Source organism: Curcuma longa, chromosome 8, assembly GCF_044706935.1.
Source record: "Curcuma longa cultivar G26 ecotype Majalengka, Jawa Barat chromosome 8, ITB_CL_G26_1.1, whole genome shotgun sequence".
In the NCBI taxonomy this organism is placed as follows: domain Eukaryota; kingdom Viridiplantae; phylum Streptophyta; class Magnoliopsida; order Zingiberales; family Zingiberaceae; genus Curcuma; species Curcuma longa.
The window spans coordinates 9,364,889-9,389,957 of NC_133868.1; the positions used below are offsets into that span (position 1 = coordinate 9,364,889).

General features: G+C 38.8%; 4 protein-coding genes and 1 pseudogene across 5 annotated transcripts; 1 reads left to right on the plus strand and 4 right to left on the minus strand.

The window, feature by feature from the left end:
- Positions 1–371: 371 nt before the first annotated feature.
- Positions 372–3,900, minus strand: LOC141833439 (EIN3-binding F-box protein 1-like). Its single transcript, XM_074720886.1, has 2 exons — positions 3,630–3,900; positions 372–3,067 (listed from the first exon to the last, which is right to left on the minus strand). Exons 1-2 carry the CDS (start codon positions 3,652–3,654, stop codon positions 1,131–1,133), a joined length of 1,962 nt encoding a protein of 653 aa, XP_074576987.1. The 5' UTR covers positions 3,655–3,900; the 3' UTR covers positions 372–1,130.
- A 1,357-nt stretch (positions 3,901–5,257) lies between these two features.
- On the minus strand, positions 5,258–8,540 carry LOC141833551 (EIN3-binding F-box protein 1-like). Its single transcript, XM_074721027.1, has 2 exons — positions 8,346–8,540; positions 5,258–7,931 (listed from the first exon to the last, which is right to left on the minus strand). Exons 1-2 carry the CDS (start codon positions 8,368–8,370, stop codon positions 5,989–5,991), a joined length of 1,968 nt encoding a protein of 655 aa, XP_074577128.1. The 5' UTR covers positions 8,371–8,540; the 3' UTR covers positions 5,258–5,988.
- Positions 8,541–9,959: 1,419 nt separating this feature from the next.
- On the minus strand, positions 9,960–10,521 carry LOC141832978 (uncharacterized; annotated as a pseudogene).
- A 5,159-nt stretch (positions 10,522–15,680) lies between these two features.
- Positions 15,681–22,884, minus strand: LOC141834182 (1-aminocyclopropane-1-carboxylate synthase 7). Of its 2 annotated transcripts, XM_074721633.1 has the most exons (5): positions 22,842–22,884; positions 17,239–17,375; positions 17,011–17,139; positions 16,764–16,924; positions 15,681–16,681 (listed from the first exon to the last, which is right to left on the minus strand). In XM_074721633.1, the coding sequence occupies exons 1-5, from the start codon at positions 22,876–22,878 to the stop codon at positions 15,826–15,828; spliced, it is 1,320 nt and encodes a 439-aa protein (XP_074577734.1). In that variant the 5' UTR covers positions 22,879–22,884; the 3' UTR covers positions 15,681–15,825. The 2 variants fall into 2 exon arrangements, with proteins under 2 accessions (XP_074577734.1, XP_074577733.1); XM_074721632.1 differs by lacking the exon at positions 22,842–22,884 and having other exon boundaries at positions 17,239–17,397.
- Positions 22,837–24,659, plus strand: LOC141834183 (dof zinc finger protein DOF3.7-like). The gene has a single exon (XM_074721634.1). The coding sequence runs from the start codon at positions 23,431–23,433 to the stop codon at positions 24,100–24,102; it is 672 nt and encodes a 223-aa protein (XP_074577735.1). The 5' UTR covers positions 22,837–23,430; the 3' UTR covers positions 24,103–24,659.
- The last annotated feature ends 410 nt before the right edge of the window (positions 24,660–25,069 follow it).

Genomic DNA, 25,069 nt, shown 5'->3' on the forward strand with positions numbered 1-25,069 from the left:
GTCCAAATTAAATATTTCTTGCTGACTCAATGAACATGATAGCTATCAAATGCTACAATGAATAACTTCACATGGCAACTTGCTGCGTTAATAGATAAAGGTAACACAACTTTTAAATATTCTTTTAAAAATATAAAAAATTCAAAGATACAAAAATGAATCAAGATGCAAAAGTCACAGAGATATTGTTCTGCAATATTGTTGCACCCAATAATGCCAGAGCCAAAAATCAAAGATACAAAGATGAAACAAGTTCATATGCCATAGGAGATTGGGAAGATACGCTACATCTTTCGACCATAGGTACCACCATCCAACACGAATTGAGAACATCATAATTTATAACAAAACTTTTATACAAATATGCAACAGCCACCAACACAGTAAATAAGCAGCTTATTTTATTATTGAAAAGGTTGCAAACATCACAGTCCATGATCAGCCTGGAAAAGCAGGATTTGACGAAAAAACAACCAACAAAGGTTGCCATGGCAATGCTTCAATAACATGCAGCCATAGTCAAATACCATGAATCTCAGGCATCGAACAAAAACTGTGCATAACAAGGCAACCAAACCAGTACAACACGACAGACCGACCCAAATTACACAGCGGACATAGAGCACACACTGCAAACAACAAAGGACTCAGACACCTGAAACTTGATATGAGTTCAACGTGCAAACTTTTAACAACATGATAACTTGGCTAAAACCCCAACGAAGCAAACTATTAAGCTTCCTTGGTAAAATGAACCAGGATCACAGGAAAAATATTTAGACCTTGACATAACTAGGCTCGGAAATAGAAAACTACTACCGAAACCAAGACTGAATATGGTAATTCCAGAACCAAGGCCAAACATTGAAGAAAGCAAGCTATCGGGTTCGATGATTGCTTACCTCCACAAAACAGAGTTCCTTTCCGAGAACATCTGTAAAAATGAACTAAGCCACGGGTTCATGGAAATTGACCAAAAGGTGAAAGCTCAAGTCCAGAGGACATGAACCAAAAAAACAAACTCAAAGATACTTCTGTTTTCCACACTCTTCTGGTGCTGAAGGTCATGAAAGAAGCCAAATGATTAGACTCCCAAGAAACTCCCTTGCACCATTGTTTAGTCTTCTCTACTAGGAAATGATATCGCACCACCATAGCTTTTCCTCGAGCAACCCAACTGCATCAGTGCTAATCAAACGGCATTGCTGAAGATTTAGGCCCACCATTGACTGCCCCATATTTGCCAAGAATGGCATAATTTTTTCAGTGATTGAGCAACTTGCAAGAGAGAGAATACGCAAGTTAAGCTGTTTTGCAGATGCAAGGACTGCCACACCATAGTTACCTATTGAGCAATGTGATAAATCCAGATCATCAAGCACAGAGCAGCAGTGTGCAATGACCATGAGGCTCCTATCAGTGATCTTTGTACAGCCATCAACATTAAGCATCTTCAGAGTACTTCCATGTGCCTTCACCAACATGGAGATCAATGCATCAGAAACACTAACACAACCTCTTAGATTTACCTCCACAAAACCCACTTTAGAATTCTCAATCAGTGGAATAAGCGATACATCAGTAACTCCAGCTTGACCTGCCAAGTTTATTTTCCGTAATTGGGGGAAGATCTTCCCCACCACTTGTAAGCTAGCACTTGTGACACCTGGACAATCCTGAATGGTTAAGGACTCAAGTGATATGCATGATGGCAGTTGAGGAGGGGCAAAAGCTAAATCTTTGATGCCCAGACATGTAATCAGGGCAAGTGACTTCAACTTTGGACATGTGAAGAGAGCACCGAGAACACCTACAAATGTTATCCGGTTACAGTCCTCGAGATGCAAATTTTCAAGTGTCCTAGCTTTTTCGGCAAAAGCTCTCAAACCAGCATCAGTCAGGTAGCAAGATTTGCGAACAAAAAGCTGCTTCATGAAAGGGGAACCTTTTGCAACAGCTTGCAAGCCTACATCAGTAAGCCCACTGCAATTGATGATACTGATGGACCTCAGTTTCTGCAGCCCACAAGTATTGCCCATGACCCAAAATCCCTTCTCACCAACATTCTGGAGAGAAGTCAAGGATATGTCTGTTAGGTTCTTTCCATACTGGCCAATAACTGCAAGAGCTAAGTCAGTGACATTCAACGACTGAAGTTTTATCCTCTCCAAGGAAGAGGAAGGAGAAGCAACCAAGCCGGCAATTCCTTGGTCACCAACTTGCGGGCAGTCCTTGATAGTAACATACTTCAATTTCAAACAATGCCGACCAACAACCTGAAGAGATTTATTGCTTATGCTTGAGGATGATTCAATAGTGAGAGATATCAAGTTAGGGCACTTCAGAGCAACTGCCATCAAGCCCTTGTCAGAGATCTGTGGACACTGGCAAAGGTCTAATTTTTCCAACAATGGGCATTCATTGGCAATCTCTTCCAGACCAGCATCAGTGACCAAGGGCACCTTCCACATGGATAAGACCCGAAGTGAAGGACAAGCGTGAGCAATTGCAGAAAGCCCGACACTAGAGACCTTAGTTGAGTCATTTCCTTGGATGAAAAGTTTGCCTAGTCCACCACGGCTACAAGTTCCTAGTGCAATAGCAGTGAGTCTAATATCAGTAGCTTCCTCAGCTGCTAAACGCCTGGTAAGAAAGCCATTGTTATGAATTTCCTGCTCGCTTAAAGACGGATGCTCATTCAGGTCTGGCAAGGACTTGATCACAGATTGTAGGTTAGGCTTCAACTGACCAGCGAGTTCAGAAGAACAGATGCTGCTCAGTAGCATGAGCCAACGTTTAGAAACACAAGCAGAGTTACTTCTTTCTTTATCTCCTGGCAACCGTCTGAGGATTTCAAAGAGGCACTCGTCAGGAAGAATGTCAATTGAGCAGGGCTGCTGCTTTTCCTCTGCAGCTACCTCTCCAGTTCTGAGGATGTGCGGGACAGCGACTCGGGACCTCTTGCGAGGGGGGCAGTAAACATCAACTGTATGAACAAGAGACCTGAGAAGACCCGAATCCATGAGATTCGAGAAAAAAGGGCCACCAGGACAGATATCATCACTGCCTGCAGAGACAATGAAGACAAGAGGGTGATTTTCAGTCCAGCGAGGTGAGCGATGTAATCAAACCCCTAAAATGAAAAGAAGATTACAATACAAGCAACCATCCTCAGCATAGCACTACAAGCAGACAAGACGCTACAGTGGAATTTCCAATTTCCCTTTTTATTATGAAGTTATTGCCGAAATACATGAACTTATGTTCAATATCCTTAAACGCATAGCAAAAAATCTACTCCCAGAAACAGCAACAAAGAACCCTAATTGTCCCTCCACAAAAATAACGCAGAAGCCAAAACAATCAAAGATTTGTACCTATGAGCTGAGAAGTGAAGTCAAAACCAAGCATAAAAGTAAATACTAAAAAATATTAGTAGATCTACATCATCACCTTAATTTAACAAGCTTTAAACCCCCAAAAGAAAGTCTAGCCATCAAAACAACCAGCATAAAGAAATCCCAACAAGGATCTCGAAAATCCCTACAGATCCAGCCCCAAACCGACCGATTTCCTCTAAGCAAACACGAAGAAACAAGCTAAGCATACAAGCATCAAAGAGGGATCACCTCCGCGTTTGACGAGAGCTGCCATGAGTGCAGACGAGGAAGGAGCAGCCCCGAGGAGTCAAATCCGAGCACCAGCAGCGAAAACAGCAACGAAATCGAGACGATTTCCGGGAAAAAGTCCGCCGACGAATCAGCGCAGGAACCAGAAAGCATGAGGAGAAGAAACCCTAGGAAATCGAGCAACCCGCAAGAGGAGAAAAACGGAAGGGAGAGGGAGCAGAGAAGGGGAAAGAGGATATGGATGTGGCCATTTGGGAAAGCGGGGCAAGCCGCAGACCTCACAAAATGGAAAGTAAATAAATAAATAAATAAATGAAAGGGGGCGAGATTTGTGGGCAGGCGGAATCCTAAGCAGGTTCGGGGGGATGGACTTGGACCGTCGAACCGACCAAGTGGGGCCCACCGTGACGTTGCCGTCATTTCCGACCAAGTTCATTGCATCCGCCCGCAGAGACCGTCAATGCGTCGTTGAGATTCGGATTCTAATTTATAGATTTAGATTATCAGTTTTTTTTAAAAAAAAAAATAGATGTTCGACTGCACACCATTAATCTTAAAAGTAAACAGTTTGTTGTCTAATTTACTTATTAAATAAATTTAAAATATAATTTATATATATTTAAAAGTTAATTATTCTTTTTATTATTTTTCTGAATATTTTATAGCTATCACACCTTAAGGCTTGAGCCTCTCACAGCGCTATCAACTCTGGTTGGTTTAAAAGAAGAGTATATGTTAATTTGTAGGTGTTCTTCTCATAATAAATATAAAAAGATGTGACTTTAATAGCTTTAAAAATTAAAAGTATCTTTTAATTATTATCATAAAGAAATATTTAAAATTACAAGCAGACATTTAAATTAATAAAAATAAGACAAAAATTAAGATGACGACTTAAATTTTAAGAATCATCAAGAGGTACTCTTTCTTGAATTTATTTAGTAGCCAAATTGTGAGATAAATACTTGTAGCTAGAAAACTGGACTCATTGAAACCCAAACTAAATGAGTTGAATTATTTATTTAATTTTGTAAAAAATATTAATCGTTAACAAGCAGACATATTGTAAAAATTGACAAAAAGAAGAGAGGATTAATGTTAAAAAGAGACAGTCTTGTTTTATTCACATTACAATTTTTTTAACTTAAAACATATGATATGATCCGACAGTTTTATAGAAAATTCTTCAAACCTGGAATCGAACCGCGGGTGAAGACTGAAATTTTAAGAATCATCAAGAGGTACTCTTTCTTGAATTTATTTAGTAGCCAAATTGTGAGATAAATACTTTCCATTCAAACCCAAACTAAATGAGTTGAATTATTTATTTAATTATAAAAATACTAATTTTTATCATATTGTAAATATGACAAATTTGAGAACTACAGTAAAAAAAAAGATGAGTTTGTTTTATTCACATCCAAATTAACTAAAACACTATGATATATTGTGATGTATTATGTCATTAGTGCATTCAAGAGAAATAATACAAACTCCAAAATATCTCAGGTATAGCACGACCGGAGTGAAAGCATGACTATTAGAACACAATGAAACCAGGAACAACACAAACACAGAATCAGCTCAGAAGTAGCAAAGCTAGAGCAGCCGAGAACACATAATGACCATTATTAAACAACTTGATTTCATTATATAATAAGGATGCACAGATTACAGTTTTCCATCAGCCTATAAAAACAGGTTTTTGCGAACAAAAAAACAACCAGAAACGGTTGTCATGGCGTGCAATAATTAAGAATTACGCAGCCATAGCCAATCCCCTTAAATACAGGCATCTGAAAACACTGCAAAAGCAACCAAACAAGACCAGCATTACAGACTCCAGACCCAAATCACACGGGACGTAAGCCCACAGCTAGACATCTCTCGGACTGACTGACCTGAAACTTGCGAATGCAAGTCCAAGACAAGCATTATCAATATGAAAACTTGGCTAAAACACCAAGAGAAACCATGTATCCAGGTTCCTTGGTAATCCCAACCATGATCACAGAAAAATAAAAACATCTAGAACATGAGATAACGAGACTCACAAGTGAAAAACTAGGATAGAGGCTCCTTGTGGTGATCACCAGAACCAAGGCCAAAATCAAGGAGACCAGCAGACTGTGAGTGCCTGCTAAACTCCCCAAAACAGAGTTCCTTTGTTAAGAACATCTGTAAAAACGATCAGCCATAGATCCACGGAAGGTGACCAAAAGTTGCAAAGCCCAAGTCCATAGAAGCATGGACTAAAAAACAAACTGAAACGGACTACTGTTGTCCATAGTCTTTGGCGCTGAAGAACGTGAAAGCCTGGTTATTTTGAAAACTACCTTGCACCAATGCTTCTCTCCATCTAGGAAATGATATCACACAACCATAACTTCTCCTCGAGCAAACTGATTGCACAAGGGCTGATCAAGTGACAGTGCTGCAGATTTAGACCCACCATTGACTGGCCCATGTTTACCAAGAATGGCAGACTTTTCTGAGTGACCTTTATGCAGTTTGCAAGAGAAAGCATTCGCAGGTTAAGCTGCCTCGCTGATGCAATGATTGCCACACCATAATCGCCTATTGAGGAACATGATAAATCCAGTTCATCGAGCACAAGACAGCTCTGTGCAATTGCCATGGCGCTTCTATCAGTGATTTTCCTACAACCATCGAGATTAAGCATCTTCAGAGTGCTTCCATGCGCCTTAACCAACATAGTGACCAGGGCATCAGAAACGTTAACACACCCACTTAAATTGACATCCACAAAACCTGCCTCAGAGCTCTGGATCAGTGGAATAAGTGAAGCATCAGTAACTCCAGCTTGACCACCAAAGTCAAGTTTCTGTAACCGAGGGCAGATTTTGCCGACCATTTGTACGCTAGCACTTGTGACACCAGGACAGTTTCGAATGGTCAAGGACTCAAGTGACTTGCATGATGGCAGTTGGGCTGGCACAAAGTCTATATCTTTGATGCCCAAGCATCTCACTAGAGATAGTGACTTCAACTCTGGGTTGCATGTTAGAAGAGCACCAAGAACACCCATAAGAGTCAACTGGTGGCAATCCTCAATATGTAAATTCTCAAGTGCCCTTGCCTTTTCAGTAAAAGAAACCAAACCAGCATCAGACAGGTCACAAGATTTGCGGACAAAGAGCTGCTTCAAAAGAGGTGAACCTTTTGCAATAGCTTGCAAGCCTATGTCGGAAAGCCCATTGCAGCAGTTGATCGTGATGGACCTTAACTTCTGTAACCCACAAGTGTTGCCCATAACCCAAAATCCCTTTTCTCCCACGTTCTTCAGACTAATCAGAGACAGATCCATTATATTCTTTCCATATTGGCCAATAACTGCGAGGGCTAAGTCAGAAATGTTCAAGGACTGAAGTTTTACCCTTTCCAAAGAAGATGAGGGAGAAGAGACCAAGCTTGCGATCCCTTGATCACCAACTTGTGGGCAGTCTTTGATAGTAATATACTTCAATTTTGAACAGCAACGACCAACAACCTGAAGAGCTTTATTACTTATGCTTGAAGATGCCTCAATAGTGAGAGATGTCAAGTTGGGGCATTTCTGAGCAACACTTATCAAGCCCTTGTCTGAGATCTGTGGGCATCGGCAAAGATCCAGCTTTTCCAACAATGGGCATCCATCAGCAATCTCTGCTATACCAGCATCAGTGACCAAGGGAACCATGCACATAGATAAGACCCGTAGGGAAGGGCATGCATGAGCAATTGCAGAGAGCCCAACATCAGAGACCCTAGTCGAGTCACTTCCTTGGATGAAAAGCTTGCCCAGTCCACCACGGCTACAAGTTCCAAGTGCAATAGAAGCAAGTCTGATATCAGTAGCTTCCTCTGCGACCAAGCGTCTGGTAAGAAATCCATTGTTCTCAGTTTCCTGCTCGGTTGCAGGTACATGATTGTTTAGATCTGGCAAGGTCTTCTTCATAGATTTGACGCTAGGTTTCATCTGAGCTGCAAGCTCAGAAGAACGGATGCTGCTCAGAATCGTAAGCCAACGCTTAGACACACAAGCAGAGTTGCTCCTCTCCTTGTCACCTGACAACCGTCTAAGGATCTCAAAGAGGCATTCATCAGGAAGGGTGTCGATTGAACGGGATCGCTGTTTCTCATCTGCAACTCTCTCTCCTACTCTGAGGACGAGTGGAGCAATGGCCCGGGACCTCTTGCGAGGAGGGCAGTGACCATCAACAGAACGAGCAAGAGATACAAGAAGTCCCTGCTCCACGAGATTTGAGAGGAAAGGGCCACAAGGGGAGATATCTTCACTGGCTGCAAAAACCAAGTTACAAAATCCCCATCAGTCCCAGTGGCTGCGCATACGTAAGGATGAAGCAATGGAACGCAAAGTGAAAAGCAGATCTCAATGGAAACAACAATCCTAGTGTAGTACCATGATGCAATATAGAAACTCTTCCCAATACGTTTGAAGTTCTTGACAAAAAAAAATCTACGATTCATGTTTTCTTCTAGAAAAAAATGAATCTGAAGAACAATTAATCAATGATTCTGTAACACATCAGTTTCATCGAGTTTAGCGGTTCAAAGCAAATAATTCCCGTTATGAATAATACTTTATAGGAAAACCCAGAAGCCAAACAGATCCAGCCCCAAATTTGCCGATTTCCGACAAACAGCATGAACAGACAAGGGAAAGCAAGCTAGAAAGGAACAGATAGGATTTACCTCGGCGCTTGACGAGAGCTGCCATGAGTGCAGACGAGCAAGGAGCAACCCCGAGGAGACGAATCCAGCCACCACGAACCGCAGCAGAGAAAGTAGCAACAACAGAGATCCGATCGAAGAGAAAAACAGCGACTTCAAATCGACGCAAATCTCAGAGCGCATCAGAAGAACATCCCCGGTGACGCAGAGGGAAAAATTGCGGAGAGGAAGATTGAGGAAGGGACGTCGCCTCATAAAAGAAGGGGGAAGCGGAAAGGACGAAAGGAAAGCGACAGGTGATGGACGGTCGCGATGAGATGGGGAAGTCTGTCTGGAGGATGGACGGACATGTGCGCTAAACCGTAGAGCAATTTAATCACGCTTTTGCCATTCGGATGCATTGCATCCGTCTCCGCACAGGAGCAAGTGGAGAGGAGGTGACGCGACAATTGCCAAGGGGGATGTACGAAATAATAATAATAATAATAATGATGATGATATTACTTATTTATTTATGTCTATGAGGAGGCGTTTAATTTTTTTATTTAATTTTAATTTGATTTAGATGGACGTTAATATATATCACTTTTTAAAAAAATATAAGATCTACGATTCACATATTCATTATGTTAATATATTTTATTATCTTTATTCTTATTTTATATTAAATAAATAAATATATTTTTAATTTTATTCTTATGATTCTATAATATTAATTGTATTTAAAGAATTAAACGTCCTTTTTATTAATATGCATTCATATTTGTTTTAATTTTAATATTTATGAATATTATTGTTTACTCATTTATCTTTATTTTTATTTTATATTAAATAAATATATGTTTTTTTAATTTTACTTTTATAATTTCATAATATTAACTGTATTCAATTAAATGATAATGTGTAGGTATTATAATAATCCCCATGATTAATTTTGCTTTCCACTGTTGATTTAAGAACGCTTAGGGGCATAGTTGAGTTAGTTGTGATGAAACAGAGTTATTAAAGTGGGCAAAGGTCGAATCTTGACGAAGCCGATCGCAATGTCCTTCTCTGTCATGGCCAATTACAACTTCTCAATTTACCTTCTCACAGATGGTTGTAGGACTGACCGTGTGGGACCGTTGATGTGGCGGATTCCACTTTTCGCTAAAGAAAGAACGCTTGACTAATAGTTAGAAATTTTTGATGGAATCGGACCGATAATATGTATTGGACAACACGACTTTCACAGAGTAAAGAGATGGGGACGAAGGAATGTGCAACGACGTCTTCCAGTGGCGAATGGATGGGGACAACAGTGACTCTCGCAGAACAGAGAGATAGGGACGGGAGCCGACGATTTTGGGTGTTTAGATGGACGGCGACGGTGGCGACTCTCGCTAAGCAAAGAGATGGGGATAAGGACTCTCGCAATTTTGGAAGTTTAGGGTTAGCGCGCAGCTATCGTTATTTTTGTTTCGTCGGTCAAGTCATCTCATGGACGAGCTTGCCACTCGACTTCGATACGGAGCGAGAAACCCCGACATATTTGGGTAATCAGAATCAATCAGATAAAATTGATCTGTGATAGTATTTCCATATTAATAATGTAAAACAAAAATTTTAATGAATATATATAGAGAGTTTTTTCTATTACTTACCACCGCAAGGTTTAGAAAAATTATTTTCATACCTTTTCAATGCGTCTATGAATACCCTGGAATCATTTGTTGTCCCCTCCCAGCCCATATATACAAATGTAAAAAGCATATTGAAGTCGCATGTAAGCATCACATTTTGTGTAACAATAACCTTTCTACCACGAAAAGATATTTGAATTGATGTCGGTGCCCATGCTGATACGTGAGTCCCATCGATAGCTCAAAGACAATTTTAAAAATACACAATGTCTTAGTAAGAATATATTGTAAATGTAACTAGATACGCATTAGGATACAATACGTACCTTAAAATACGGAAACCACTTTGGATTGTTCAATATGTGAGGATGGACGTCATTGTATTCATACGGTTGAATAATATATGTGCCCAATGTACAAACAGCTCGTAAAATTCATTTGAACCACTTTCTACAAGTGTACAATGAATGTTGAAATCGATCTGCACATATTCGATGTTGTGTGTTATGTCCGATAATTAGTAAGAACATAGCGACACCAACTGTAACTTTCTTTCCATCTTATAATAGATTCATCGAGAATGAGGGCGGCAGAGAAGGACGGGGTGAGCCCACTTGTGGAGCTCATCGACATCGGTGTGGGAATTGAGGAGGATATAAAGGAGTGAGGGACGACGATTGGGTCTCTGCGAGGTTCTCCGCTCGCGATGGAGAAAGAGGGAAGCAGCGGCGGTCGAAGGGCACCGAGGTTGCGGTGTCAGGGGAAAAATGAGTTATGCGATCAGGATTAGGATGTGTTACTGTCGCCGTATTTTTATATTTTTTATTTATCAGCAGTAATTTTTATTTTCCATAAAAAATAATTTTTATCATTTTTATTTTTTTAAAAAATGACTTATCATTTTATAGAAAATGTGATTGAAAAATATAAAATAAATAATAATTTTTTAAAAAAAATAAACTGAACACTACAGTGGTCCCTCGCCCATGCGTTGCATAGGCTCAAGTCACCCCACTGCTAGTTCTCCAGTAGCTGGTTTCAGTTTTCCAGTTGCTGGTTTTCTCTCTCTCTCTCTCTCTCTCTCTCTCTCTCTCTGTCACAGACCATGCAATTCATGCACCTGGCTGTGTTTGGTCCCCATGCGTCTTCTCAGCGTGAGCGGGCGTGCTCAATCCTCATTTAGCTCATGCATCATCGAACGCGGCGGGATGAATTAAACGTACGAGAACGAATGCATGCATCTGAACCTGTTAAAGACCGTCAGAAACGAACAAAAAAATTTATTAAAAAAAAAATCGAAAGATGCATCTGTACGCTGGCCATCACCATCCAGTACCGCAACTTGCACATTTAATTTGCGACGATTATTTAATTGCGTGCAAGGAAGCTTCATGCCCTCGCCTTCGCATCTCCTCTATCAAATTAACTTGTTTTATATGTACGTGGATCGAGCTAGGAGAATTCAAGATAAGGATTTAAGATCCACTTTATCTATCAAATTAATAGGAACCACAGTTGTTTGGACAAACAACTATCCGACCGAGCTACATTTTAATAAAATTAATACTAATTAAAATTAAAATATATATGATTCATATCAATTTCTTTCCATGTTTCTTCTTTAAAATAATCTCAAATCCTCATTTGACAGGTCAATTCACTACTAGTCATCATCTTATATTTATAAAACTCTCAACCTAAACTATCTATTGGTACTATTTTACAAGGGAATATCATGACTTAAAATGAACCTGTCGATGTTTTTCTCTTGTTGGAGCTATGAGATGTATTTCTTATCGTCGTCGTGGGTTATTATCGTTGAAAATTGTGGTTTAAGAAAGCTTAGGCTCGATTTAACTACTAATTCTATCTTTAGAGATCTTAGTGATGAGTTATTTACTATATTTGTTGATGAAACTCGTGATGTATTTGTTAAAGACCAAATGACAGTTGTTTTACAGTTTGTAGATGAAAGGAAAAATATTGTTAAACGCTTTATAGGCATTATACATGTAAACGATACTACTACTTTATCACTTAAGACTATTATTGATTCTTTGTTGTGCTAGCATAGGTTATCTATATTTAATTTGCAAGGCAAAGATACGATAGAACTAACAATATGAGAGGAGAATTCAATGATTTAAAAAACTTAATTATATATGATGGATAACAAGTTTACTTATTATGTTTATTATTTTGCCCATCAACTGCAACTTTAGACTTGTAACTGTTGTTGAAAATCATATGAGAATTTCTATTTTTGTTGATGCATGTGGTTGCACAGTTGAACAATATTATTGGAGCATCATGCAAACAAAGAGACATACTTCGTGAGAAGTAATTTGGAAAAGTTATTGAAGAAATTAAAAATATTGATATCTTCACTGGACAAGATATGAACCAATAGAAGATATTGAAAAGAGCTAGGAGTACACATTGGGGTTCACATTATAATACATTGTTGAGTTTGATATGCTTGTATCCTTTAGTTTCTAATGCCCTTTTAATTATATTATTATAAAAGAGGAGGGAAAATATCACAAGCAAAGGGTGCAAACAAATAATCTATTAGAAGTAATAGGAAAAATATGAATTCATATTTCAGATGCACTTAATGAAAAATATCTTAGGATTCATGAATGATTAATTTATCATAAGCTTTATAAAGAAAAAAGATCAAAATATTGTAATGCGATGGTTCTTTTAATTAAGATTAAGCAAATATCAACAACAAATTATGAGAGATATGGTTGGAATTTGTTACTAAACGATTGTTTTTTAAATTTTATGTTAAATATGAGGTAGTCACCCTACACATGGCTTGTTCACCTTTCAATATGGGAGATCACGATAAAAAATTGAAGGAAGGATATATAATCTTCACTATTATCACATTGAAACATTTTATGAAGTGATAGATTTGCAACTTTAAGAGATAGTCATTTTAAAGAGATCAACACAGAGTTGTTATTATGTATGACTTGTCTTGATTCATTAAATTCATTCTCTACTTATGATAAGAGAAAATTAATTCAGTTTGCTTAGTTTTATCCATCTGATTTCTTTCCGATAGAGTTAATGCATCTTGAGCACCAATTTAATAACTTTATTTTTGACATATCAAGTTCAATCAATTTTTTGAGGTTGTAGGGATTAACAAGCTTGCTAAAAAGATGGTTCAATTAAAGAAACATCAATTGTATCCTTTGGTATATTTACTTTTGAAATTAATATTATTATTATCCATTGTAATCGTAATTGTAGAAAGTGTTTTTAGTAATGAAAATAATCAAAATCTCACTTCATGATCGGTTGAGAGATGCTATGATAACTTCCAGGGCATAGCACAGACGGTGGACGTATGATATTGCTGGTATAATAATCAAGCGTCAATTTCAGCCGGTGACGATCTGGGATCGATCCCGTTATGCGCCTAACGTCGTCTTGAGACGTTATTATTCATCTATTTTTTTAAGGGATAATATGATGATCTGCCGCTTGTCATCGTCGGTCGTCACCGGCGGCAGATGCCAAGGGCGAATCCAAGCCACGGTAGCTCGGGCCCCTCCTGCGGCGTGGCGAGGACGTCGCAATCGGTTGGAACTGCCACCTCGTCACTGTCCTCTCTCGTAGGGCCGTCGCCGCCGGCGCTGTTCTTCCATCACCTGAGCCCAAAATGTCTGTGGCCTGAATTGTTTCCAGAGACTGGGTATTCGATGAGTGAGGACTTGGAGGATTGGAGTCGGCGTCGTGTACCACGTCTTGGGATTTTTTAATTGGGTATGCATGATTTGTGCCGACTCGTTCAATCGATCTTCGAGTGCACGCATAGTGTTTGTCTGAAGGTTTTTGGTGTTCTTGTTCGAGTAGTGATGCGATCAGTGTAAATTAATTGATAGGGAGCACTATACATGTTTTAAGTTTTAATGTAGAGATTGTGAATACTATTATCGAGCATTCAAGCTTGATATTGAAGACTGAATATTCAGGGACAAGAAGGAGATTTTTTTTTCTTTTTCACCCGTGATCTTCACAGTGAAAGCAGAGCCGGTAGGCTCGAGAAAACAGACAAACATTTAACTCCAAAATTTGCTTACTAGATTCGAGTTTAAGGAGAATAAGCTTCCTTGTTTTTTTGAAGGAGCCATTACATAGAGACTGATGGAGTGAGCTGGAATGGTCAATTTGAACTTGCTCTGAAACGCTATGCCTGGCAGCAGCAGAGCTCAGCTTTCAGAATTTGGCAGCAGCCTTCCGTCTAACTACTGTCGTAATTTGCAGTCAAGTTTGATCCATCTGAATTGGACTATTTCCACTCTTCTGTGGCCTTCTGAAAGATGATCAGGCTGAATGGATCATGGACCAAGTAGTAAGTTCAAACAGACTAGGTCGAGTGGGCCAAGCGAAAGAGGGAGCTAAGTTAAGTAGTCCAAACTAATTAAGCAGATCAATTAATTATACAACATGATTTAAAAAAGTAGTACTCAAACTAGACAGATCTAGACACTCAGTCAATTAGGGTTGTAATTAATTGTTCATCTTAAATATTGCTGTATATTGTGCAAGGAGATAAATAATGAACATTTTTAATGGGCCTTCTTTCTTTTCCATATGCGTGGTCATGGTTCTCTTCTCCTGCATCTCTGAGGGCATCCCTTTCGGCAGTCTCTGCAGGGCATTAAGCCTGTCCACTAGATTGAAGCTGGTGCCTGGGCTACTGTACTATGACATGTCCCCTCACTCTGTTTTGTCGTCGTGCTTGGTAGCACAGTTACTTGATACACAGGTCAACACTTTAGTTTGTTTCTGGACTTATTCTAGGTGACATTGTTGACTCTTGAGCATCCACATATATATAAAATACAGCAAGATCCAGTTCAGAGTTTAACTTTAGCTTCTTCTTCTTCGTCTTTGTTCATAGCCATTGCTTAGTTCAAGGATACACAGTCGACCACGTACGCGCAGCAGTCAGACTACGTGATTAGAATATTACAAACAGAAACAAAAATCTAAAGACGACGACTCGGTGTATGACTTTCGAGTCCTAGAGATCGACGTAAGCTACCTACACCGGGTCACCGATCGATGCATGAGTTGGTAGTGCAGCTGAAAAAGGCTGGCCGTGCGAGGCCGACATTGGAGGGAGTAGAGTCGTAATCAAGCCGTCTTCGTCCCTTCCCTTCCTGCATGGGTTGGTTGACTTTGCACGAACACTACAAAAATTTTGCGGCCGTAGGTCCTCCTGCATGCATACATGCTTGGTCAATAGCAGCGATTCCAAAACTGCACGTTGACTGGTTTTATACGACCACACGGTCAAATGTTTGACAACATCTTACGAGAGGTATATTGACTTTTGCTAAAGTTGTTTGTTTGATGGTGTTACATTATTGCATTTTCAGATTCTTCCGAGTCAAATGGTGACTGATTAAAGTTAATTTTAATTGATCGATCGACATCATTTCCAATCCAATTGATTGGCTGATGTTTTGGTTTGATGAAATGAGTTGAACAAAAAGTATTTTAGAAAACTTACAAAAGTAAATAAGCCCGTGGATCGATATTCATACAGCCGAACAGATAGGAAAACTCTTCTAACACTCTTTAATAATTTGTTCTTTGTCGTCAAATACACTATCAAACAAAACTAGATTATACATGCACGTTGACCTTCAATTAAAGGCATGAATATTGTTTAATTTAATTATCTCAAGCTAGTACATAATCTTATTCTTTACTTACCAAATGCAAGGCTCCAATCTTGATGAAGAAGGGAAAAAAAATGAGAAGAGGAGAGGACATGCACCTCTTCCAAAAACATACCCTTCTTCCAAGATACAAAACAGACACAAATCTATGTGTGTATATATGAAAATCTAGCTACGTCGCCTATTCACCATGAAATTCCCTAATCGCCTCAGGGCAACCTCCAGCGTTTGCTGGTTCATATTAGCAAAGCATACCCTAAACCAACCTACCTCTGAACAGTGACATGAGGAGCCAGGCGAGATGTTAAGCTTCACCTCGTGCAGTATCAACTTCCAGAGCCTCAGCTCTCCTTCTCTCGTGGACTCGTTCAGCATCGGAGCCAGATTCATCCAACAGAAGAGCCCAGCGTTCCCTTGCAAGCACTCAATTCCGGCATTCTTTAGCCCCTCGACAATGTACTCATGCCTCTCCTTGAGCCTCTTCCTGTTCGTCTCCAAGTAGTTCCCAATGAACTCTCTGTCAGACAGCATGGAAGCTAGCATCTTCTGAGTCTGAGACGAGACCAGAGTGAAGCTGGACATCTTCCTAGCAGTCGTCACCACTCGATCGTTGTAGGAGTAAATGGTTCCGACTCTAAACCCAGGAAGGCCAAGGTCCTTGGAGAGGCTGTACACTATGTGCACTCTCTCACAGTCCTTGTATCCTCGCGCCTGGACGATCTCTGCCATGCTGACAAATTCATCAGAGGAAAACACAGAGCCGGAGTAGATCTCATCTGATATCAAATGTATGTTCTTGCGCGCCGCAAAGTCCAGTATATCCTCCAGAGCAGGCCGGCGAATTGTCGTGCCTAACGGGTTCGATGGATTGGTGATGACGACTCCTCTAACTCTAAACTCCTTGGCTTCTGCTTCAGCAAATGCCGCTTCTAAGTTTTGAGGAGTAATTTCGAATCCATTCGAGCTGTCGCAGTGGACCGGAATGATGTTAACACCAGTTCTCCACCTTAAGTCCCTATCAAATCTGCATATACAGAAACCAATTCGAATATTAAGCTATAACCAGAACCGTCGTCCTTAATTAACAGGTTGAAACTCTTAATTACCCTGGATAATAAGGTGTGGGAATGAGTAAGCAGTCTCCGGGATTCGCTAAGATGAAGGTTAGTAGCTCATTTGCAGCAGTGGCGCCGGCTGTGAGGACTATGCGTTCAGGATCAAACTGTGCTCTTTCTCCTCTAATTTTCTCCATGAAAGTTGCCATTGCCTGCAGAGAAAATTTTGTTTTGTTATGTTTTCTATAATTACAGCATAACATAAGCATTGCAAAATGTCTTTTAACTGATTAATTACCTGTCTAAAAGTTCTGAGACCATGGTAATCTTGAAACAAAGCGTTTTCTCTGAAGCTGGATATGCCACATCCCCAGCCAGTTGCCTCTGGATGCTGTTCTAAATACCTCTCCAATAGATCAAATGATACCTGCTGAGACAACCCACAATTAAACAAAGAGGAAATTAAAGTAGCTCGATCATTTCATATATGATTGATTATATTTGCAGTGTATGGAAGAGGACTTACTTGGTTTTCTGCCAAACCCATCTGAATGACCCCTGAAGGGTTGGTTGCAGCATCATAAGGGTCCTCATCATAAGCTTTCCAGCCAGCAAAGTAGGGGGAGTCCTCTCCATGGGTGTTCGAGGTTGCAAGATCAGAAAGTGGCACACAAGCCTGGACCATCGTTGCTAGTTCCAAGAAACAAGCAACAAACCATGTAAATGTAAATGATGATGAGCAGACGATGGCCAGTTCTGAGTTGACAAGGGAATTAGTGGGAGCCAATGAAAAGGCTTCCAAGAGCATTCATATTTATAATGTCAGGGAAAAAACTACAAAGACATATTCCAAATTCATCCATACACTTTTGAATATTTTTTTTTCAAAGGATGCATCCATTTTTATTTTGATCCAAATAGTAATAAAAGGCCAGTTTTCCAAATCATCCATCCACTTGAAAGGAGCTATTACTGATCTAATTAATTAACTTGGCATAAGACTTGAAAATGATCTTGTTCAACTAAAAACACTTAAATATTTGGCATTAATTAAGATTCCTAAGAAGCGTCTATTAAACTCCATAGCATATGAAGTGTCTATTATGTTTTTATATATATATATACTTAGAAAATAAAAAAATACAGACGTATTTTAGAAAATCTGCGTATATATATATAATAAAAGGTGTCTTAATTATTATCTCTTAGTACAGCTGTTTGCATGCCCTTAAAATTTTCATTCCCCGATCGAAGAACTTCAAAGATGGAGCAGAATATACAAACACTTTCTTTGCTGTGCAGGAAACATATAATAAATTAAATGACGACGGCATGCACGATCTTAATCAACTAATAATTGAGCTAGCTAGCCAATTAAGGTCACTCTAATCTAGTCTTAGCTTGTGGGCGTGAAACAGTAGTTAATATGCAGGGGTCACAGGTATCATGATCACCCATGGCCTGAAACTGCACAAACTGATCGAAGGTGATCATCATTATATTGATATATGCAAATTAAGCAGCAGCTAGCTGCAATGGCAGTTCGTTGGTTATGCAGTAGCTAGCCAAAGTAAACAATGATTTTAATAAGGACTGCATGTTCCTCGCCATCAGTATTTAATTTAATGCAGCAAGCTGTTGAAAGGTATATGAATATTTTGTCAGTTGTTTAACGAGAGTTATCAATTATATTGTTTAGGTTTGTCGTGCATGATATCGATCTCTGCTAGTTAGGGCATGTCCCAGCAGCTAGCTGCAAGTTAGCTAATCTAATAGATTATTTGGGATATCTTTTGTTTATTTTCCTCCATTATTTGATATGCTCATATGATCATATGGAATTATTTGTGAATAATTTGGTGAGCAAATATTAATCCTTGGGCTCGAGGATTTCTTTGACTTGGCATTGGAGATCGATCGATGATTCTGCATTTAGGCACAACAGTTTCTATCTATAGCATGCATGCGGAGGTTAAGAATTGAATATATCAAAAAAATTAATCTCAATATATATAATTTAAATGCTCAAGAAGTAATCATGAAAAATAATTTAAGTAATTTAGTTTTGAAGTTCATGTATATATAATTAAAGCAAACACAATAGAATTGTTTAATCAAAATTATTTGATGAATTATAGATTTTTTTTAAAAAAATATTTATAGATATAATTATTTAAAGTAAAGTGAAATAAATCCATCTATAAATTTTTAGAAATTACTATATGAATTATAAATTAAAATTCTGTAATATAGTCTTTGTTTTAAAAATAAAAATTATTAAAAAAATTGTCGTATAACAAATTTGATCAAATTACCATGTGATTATTTTTTAACTAAAATTTAAATTTGAATATATAGATAGTACTCAGAAGATAATCAAAATCCAACTATAATTGCAGAGTAATTAACCATATATAACCATATGACTAAAAATGACCAAGTAGATAAATATATATATATATATATATATATATATATATATGCTTAAAATTTGAGTAGGAGGGCATTGCTGCATTGATGTTTAATCGTACAAATGATTTAAAATTCAGAGTGAACAAATGATTTAAAATTGTCAAAAATAATACTCTAAAATATATGTCAAAAAAATACTAATTAGGAAATAAGAAAATAAATAGTACTATTGAAAATATTATTTTTTAATAATTTAATTTTAAATATCAACTAAATAATTATTTAAATAAATTTAAAATTTTAAGATGCAAAAGAAAGAATGATGTAACAATTCTAGAGTGTGCAAATAAAATTGGTTGTCAGTGGTTTATTTGCATGGAGTAAAAATAATATATAAGAAGAGAGCAAGAGTAGTGTACGTCAATTATGTAATAGTGTGAGTTAGGTTTAAAGTCAAGTTCTTACCACTTGATTTAATTTAAACTCAAAAGTGTCAAGAGTGTAATTAATAATAGTGTGATAAGTTCAAAGTCAAGTCTTTACCATGATCTTATTAGATTTCTTAACAAGAAAGGTCATACAAAATGCAAAGTTTAATTATATATATATATATATATATATATATATATATATATATATATATATATATATATATATATATATATATATATATATATATATATATATATATATTCTTCTATTTCATCAAAACTTCTCTTTATACTATGATTAATTTTCGATTTAATCAATCATACAAAAACCACCATGTTGTATATAATTCCCACTAGTTTATTAAGATACTGTAGTCACTTTTTCTTTTGCAAAAAGGTGAAATTTGCCACCCAGCGGTTTCACATGGTCGGTCCCACGACCATTTGTGAGGAGGTAAATTGAGAAACTGTAGTTGATCACGACGGAAGAGGGCATTGCCTCAGCTTTACAGCCACTTTTTTTGAACTTTAATTTAGTGGCTTGATCACTCAAATGATTTGTGTTGAATATGACTTTGAAAGTGTTAATATGCATAGCACATGACCCTAATTATTATGTGCCAAACTCTACCATGTGCAAACAATTATAATATCTCTCTCACCAACTTCATCTTTTTCTATCACAGAACTTTAGAAAAACATATCTATATCTCTCTAAATTTGAAACATATATAGATTAAAATTCTCATGACAATTCTAAGAGCACCAAGAACTCTTCTTCTAGCTACCTTCTCTACATTTCCAAAACTTTGACTTTCTTTATTGTTTTGAGAATTTCCACCACTAATTCCTCATCAATTTGTTTAATTAATGCTCACGGCCATATCTTCACAAAGAGTTAATTAATTAACTTATCGTGTCTCCTTAGCCACCATATCCTCAAGTAATTATTAAGCAATGAAAGTGTGATGAAGAGATGCTCTACGTAATTGCAGGAAATTGAAGATCTTTGAGGACCTTTTCTCTTGGCCTTAAATCTCTTGGATTCTATTCATATATGAAACTGTTGATATATATACGCAACAGCACCAGATTTCTGGATGAATACATTCAGTAATGTGTCTTACTAATCATTGCTGCTTCAGAATACACTCAGCCATGTTTCAGAATTTCAGGTGTGAAATACATTGGTCAAGAACATTTGTAGCTGAAACTGATCACTTCCACCTAGATTTCGTAGCAGGAATGTTAAGTAATTGGGGAGGTAGCTGGCTGCCATATTTAATTTCTTTTCAGCCACCTGCCATTTATATGGCAATCTAATTTTCTAGCTTTTGGTCAAGGATATGAAGATCTTCTCTTTGTTTTTTGGCCGAGAAGAGATAGATGACGATCTTTGATTGCTTGCATGCATGGATGCTGCGTCAATCTGCATAATTTTTGAAAAGGATAATATAAGAATTGACTTGCAAGCTTTTATCGATCTGATTGTTAATGTTCAAAAGGTGTGGTTGCCTTGCAGGCCGCGTTCAGTAATGTGGAATTCGACATGTAGATCTAGATAATTGTTATGGTCAGAAGTAGAATAGATGATGTAATTCAACTAGTTGGATTGGGGCCATAGAGCTCAATACGATAGACATATGCATCCAATTAGGCTTGTATTAGTTGTCTAAGATCAAAGACATTTAGTTGAGGGAATTGATGGATTCAGTAATTTATGGTACAACCATCGTCTAAAGTTTCTTTATCAACCTACAATTCTTCATTTGGAGCTAAATTGGACCATATTAATCTCCCTTTTTAAGCCTTGATGTTCCTATCAAAATATCAGTCCATATTGCTTTAGGAGGTCCAGAGATTTGTTCTGATATAACCTCATTTGCTTTAGATTAGGTTCATTGATCTAAAACACTTAAGCTCAAGTTAGTAATAATTTGTTTATCCAAGTGTATAAAGGTTTTTTGAAAGTTCACAATTAACCATGTAAAGCTTGAGGTCCTCATCAATTCTCAAATTCAACTTTCATTCTAAGTTCAGATATGAACTTTTAATTGCCAAAACATGAAAAGTTTTTAAAGTGAATTCTAAAAATTAAACTCAACTAGCTAGACTTGGAGTGTGACTGTATATAATATGAAAGCTCTGTCTAACAAATCACTCAACTTGGCTGGGAAGTAGCGTTCAGTGGCGTCCCAAAGATAGACGAGACTATGCCCCCCCAAGACTTGTTCAGTGATCCTCCTTCCATTGCAGTGAATGGAACACAAACCAAAGCACAGACACACTTTTGACGAGCCCAAGGGAAAGCCTACTCCTTGGTTAGGTTGGGCTACTTCCTTCCGTGCCTAACTATGACCAGAATCTGCAGACTACAACCGAGGCAAGGGGCTCAGCTCAACGGGTTATCATCTTCATCATCGAACTGTGTGCCATTGTGTTCAGTTAAGCTGCTTCACTTGCTCATCTCCATCTCCATCTCATCTCAACTCAAGCCCATATCTCAAGCTGTTTTAACGCTTCTCATTCTTTGCATGAAATAAGTCTTGAAGACGAAAGGGAATAAGAAAAAAAAAACTTAACTGTCAAGATTGCATATCCTTAAGAATGATAGGAGGATTTATATATAGAAACAGATCGTAAGGTAGCTTGTCAAATTTGATGTCTTCTCGTGTCTCGATTATTCTCACTCTTTCCTGATAAGAATCAGTTCTTTCCACAGTTGATAGCCTAAAAATATCAAAGAATTGATTCCTGTGTGGAAACAAATGCACAGCAGGTTATCGAGATAGTCTTGTGAAACATCTCCATGTGAACTTGATTTCTCACATTGCCCAGGCGAATTGATTTGACTGGTGACGGAAATCTACTCCCCAATGGGAAACGCTTCATTGGAGTCTCGATGTTCTTATCTCAAATTCCTGGATAAAGAGAATCAGTTCTGTAGTATCAAGTGTTAAAAGAATCTTAAGCAGACAGTCAATATAAGTTAGTTCCACTTCATCCTTCATATAGAAGCTGCCGCACCTGCAGTTGATGGAGTAGACTGGCGGCCAAGTAGATTGAGAGAGAACACATAGCTGCCCTGTCTCATTTGTCGCCATTGATGGCAGAGTGAGGCGTACAAGCTCACAGCTACTGCTGGTTTACTGAACCCTGCCGTTTGCCGTGCCGTGCAGCAGATGACTGTTAATTTTGACTGAAGGACACAAGCACTCTACAGCTCCCCTTTGCCTGTTTAATAGGAAGAAACAAAATCAAATCAGCTCTCTTGTATTAGAATCATGTTTGCCATTTGAATTTGGATTAGTTGCGCACTGCATTTGCAGTGGAATCCTCTGGAGTCACACCTGAGCCAAGCTGCCATATATATTCCATACTATCAAATCAAATTGCAGAGAGAGAGAGAGAGAGAGAGAGAGAGAGAGGGACTTGGGTGGTTGGCTACTGCTCTGCGCAGTTGGAATATGTTCTTCATCGACTACTCTGATCTCTGAACATGTCCTATCTTGCTCTACCGATAGTATGCTTTTGTCCTTTGCGTTAGAGACGTCTACATAAGTTGTGTGTGTCTTTCACAATTTTGTTCAAACACTGGGGATGAAATCAGTATTCGACACTGTTTCCTTTTCCTTCTCTTGTTGCGCTTAAAATTCAAATCATTTCATTTTTACTACTCTTTCGATGTTCTCATCGACAATCTTGCAAGAGTTCTTTCTCCGGCGAAGAAAAATCACAACTTTGTTTTCTACGGCTATCAAAGTCCCACCTTTCCGCGCTAGTTTTACTTGACAGATCCTCTGCATCAAATTTCCTCCACTCAGTTCAAGAAAAACGAGAAGCAACTCGGTAAAAATCTCACCTTTTCGAAGACGATGCAGGGTTCGCCGGCGCCGGCAGCGTTTCCGGCGGTGAAGCTGACGTATTGCGAGCAGGAGCAGAACCTGCGGTGCCCGCGGTGCGAGTCCACGGACACCAAGTTCTGCTACTACAACAACTACAACCTCTCGCAACCGCGCCACTTCTGCAAGAGCTGCCGGCGCTACTGGACCAAAGGCGGCGCCCTCCGTAACGTCCCCATCGGCGGAGGCACTCGCAAGAACTCCAAGCGCTCCACCGCCTCCTCCTCTTCCTCCGCCGCATCCAACGCCGCCAAACGCACCAATCCGCCGAAGCCCTCTTCTGCGCCCTGCGTGTTGCCCAACCCGGAGCTCATCTCGAAGGCCTACCCGCCGCCCGACCCAGATCGCCACTTGCTCGACATGCCCGGAAGCTTCAGCTCGTTGCTGGCCGCCGAGGGGGCATTCGACGGATTCCTCGGCAGCTTCGCGCCTTTGGGTCCCATGCCGTTTTCTCGTGACGTCAGCACTTCCTCGATCGACTTTCACGGGGTCGAATTGCCGAAGTTGGTTTCCGGAAACAGCTGCAACGGCGACATGGCGACATCGTCGGCGGAGATCTTTGATAAGCTGGACGGCGATTCGGGAAGCTGGGCGTCGGGATGGACTGATCTCGCCGTTTACAATCGTGATTCCAACTCGAACTGAAGAAGACTACTTAGCAAAAAGATTCCTTTTTTTTAGTGTTTTATCCTCTACAGTGTTCTTGTGCAGTGATGGTACAGTTCGTGAGAGATCGATAGATGGCAGGATTTATGGTAAAACATGCAGATAAATGCATAATTTTGGGTTGTGGGAATGAAGAAAAGATCCATTTTTGAAAAACATAGAACACAGAATTAAAGACCAACTTCAAACTCAAGTCTTTCATGCTTCCTTCCATCAGTTTTCAGGGTACGTCAGCTTACCAGCAACCCGAGTCATGGCACTTGGCTCTGAAGCATAAACTCTCAGAGTGTGTCATGGTGCGTGGATCAGTGATGTGGCTTGGCTCCCCTGTGCATGTCATGTGGTTACCGTGAGACTGCATCTGTCCCCACTCTGTCTCTGATTTCATCAATATTCCATGAACAACATGTCTCGCTGTTTCTGAGGCAGCATCATCATGAACAGAAATGATGAAATCACAATATTGGCTTCATTCGACTTGTAGAATGTCCAAAAGTTACATCTCATCTGCAAGGATAGAATTTTGTAGAATGTTTTAATAGATAATCATATGAAGCATTCATGATCATCCCTCCCTCCATGTTGTAGATCTCATCCTTTTATATTCTGAATCACAGTTCCAAATTGAAGCCTTCTTTTTGTTGGTTATCAGTTGGAATCATGCTGTTCAATATAAATAAGACAGAGGTAAAAACTTCACCAACAGAATTCTGCAAAAGAGATTTACTAAGCATGCTTACATATCAAAAAGCATTAAATTATTAAAATACTATATTCCTCATTCAAATGTCTGACATTTTTGGATTGAACTGTGTCATAATCTGCATGGTAATAACAAACGATCTGCTGTTTTCATCTGTTTAAAAAAATCTACTCATCAGCATGAGATTACAAATTAACAGGATCACAGTTTGACAGGTTTCCAGTGACCCAATAAATGAAACTC

Bases quoted from the DNA above. Each gene is read 5' to 3' on its own strand.
- LOC141833439 (XM_074720886.1), bottom strand. From the start codon at position 3,654: ATGGCAGCTCTCGTCAAACGCGGAG. The intron at 3,068-3,629 runs GTGATCCCTCTT...TTGTCTCTGCAG, and splicing joins AGCTCTCGTCAAACGCGGAG to GCAGTGATGATATCTGTCCT.
- LOC141834182 (XM_074721633.1), bottom strand. From the start codon at position 22,878: ATGCAGTGCGCAACTAATCCAAATTCAAATGGCAAAC. The intron at 17,376-22,841 runs ATGATTCTAATA...CTTGTGTGCCAC, and splicing joins TCCAAATTCAAATGGCAAAC to TTTCTGATCTTGCAACCTCG. The intron at 16,925-17,010 runs GTAATTAATCAG...TTTTCTCTGCAG, and splicing joins GTCTCAGAACTTTTAGACAG to GCAATGGCAACTTTCATGGA.
- LOC141833551 (XM_074721027.1), bottom strand. From the start codon at position 8,370: ATGGCAGCTCTCGTCAAGCGCCGAG. The intron at 7,932-8,345 runs GTAAATCCTATC...TGGTTTTTGCAG, and splicing joins AGCTCTCGTCAAGCGCCGAG to CCAGTGAAGATATCTCCCCT.
- LOC141834183 (XM_074721634.1), top strand. From the start codon at position 23,431: ATGCAGGGTTCGCCGGCGCCGGCAGCGTTTCCGGCGGTGAAGCTGACG.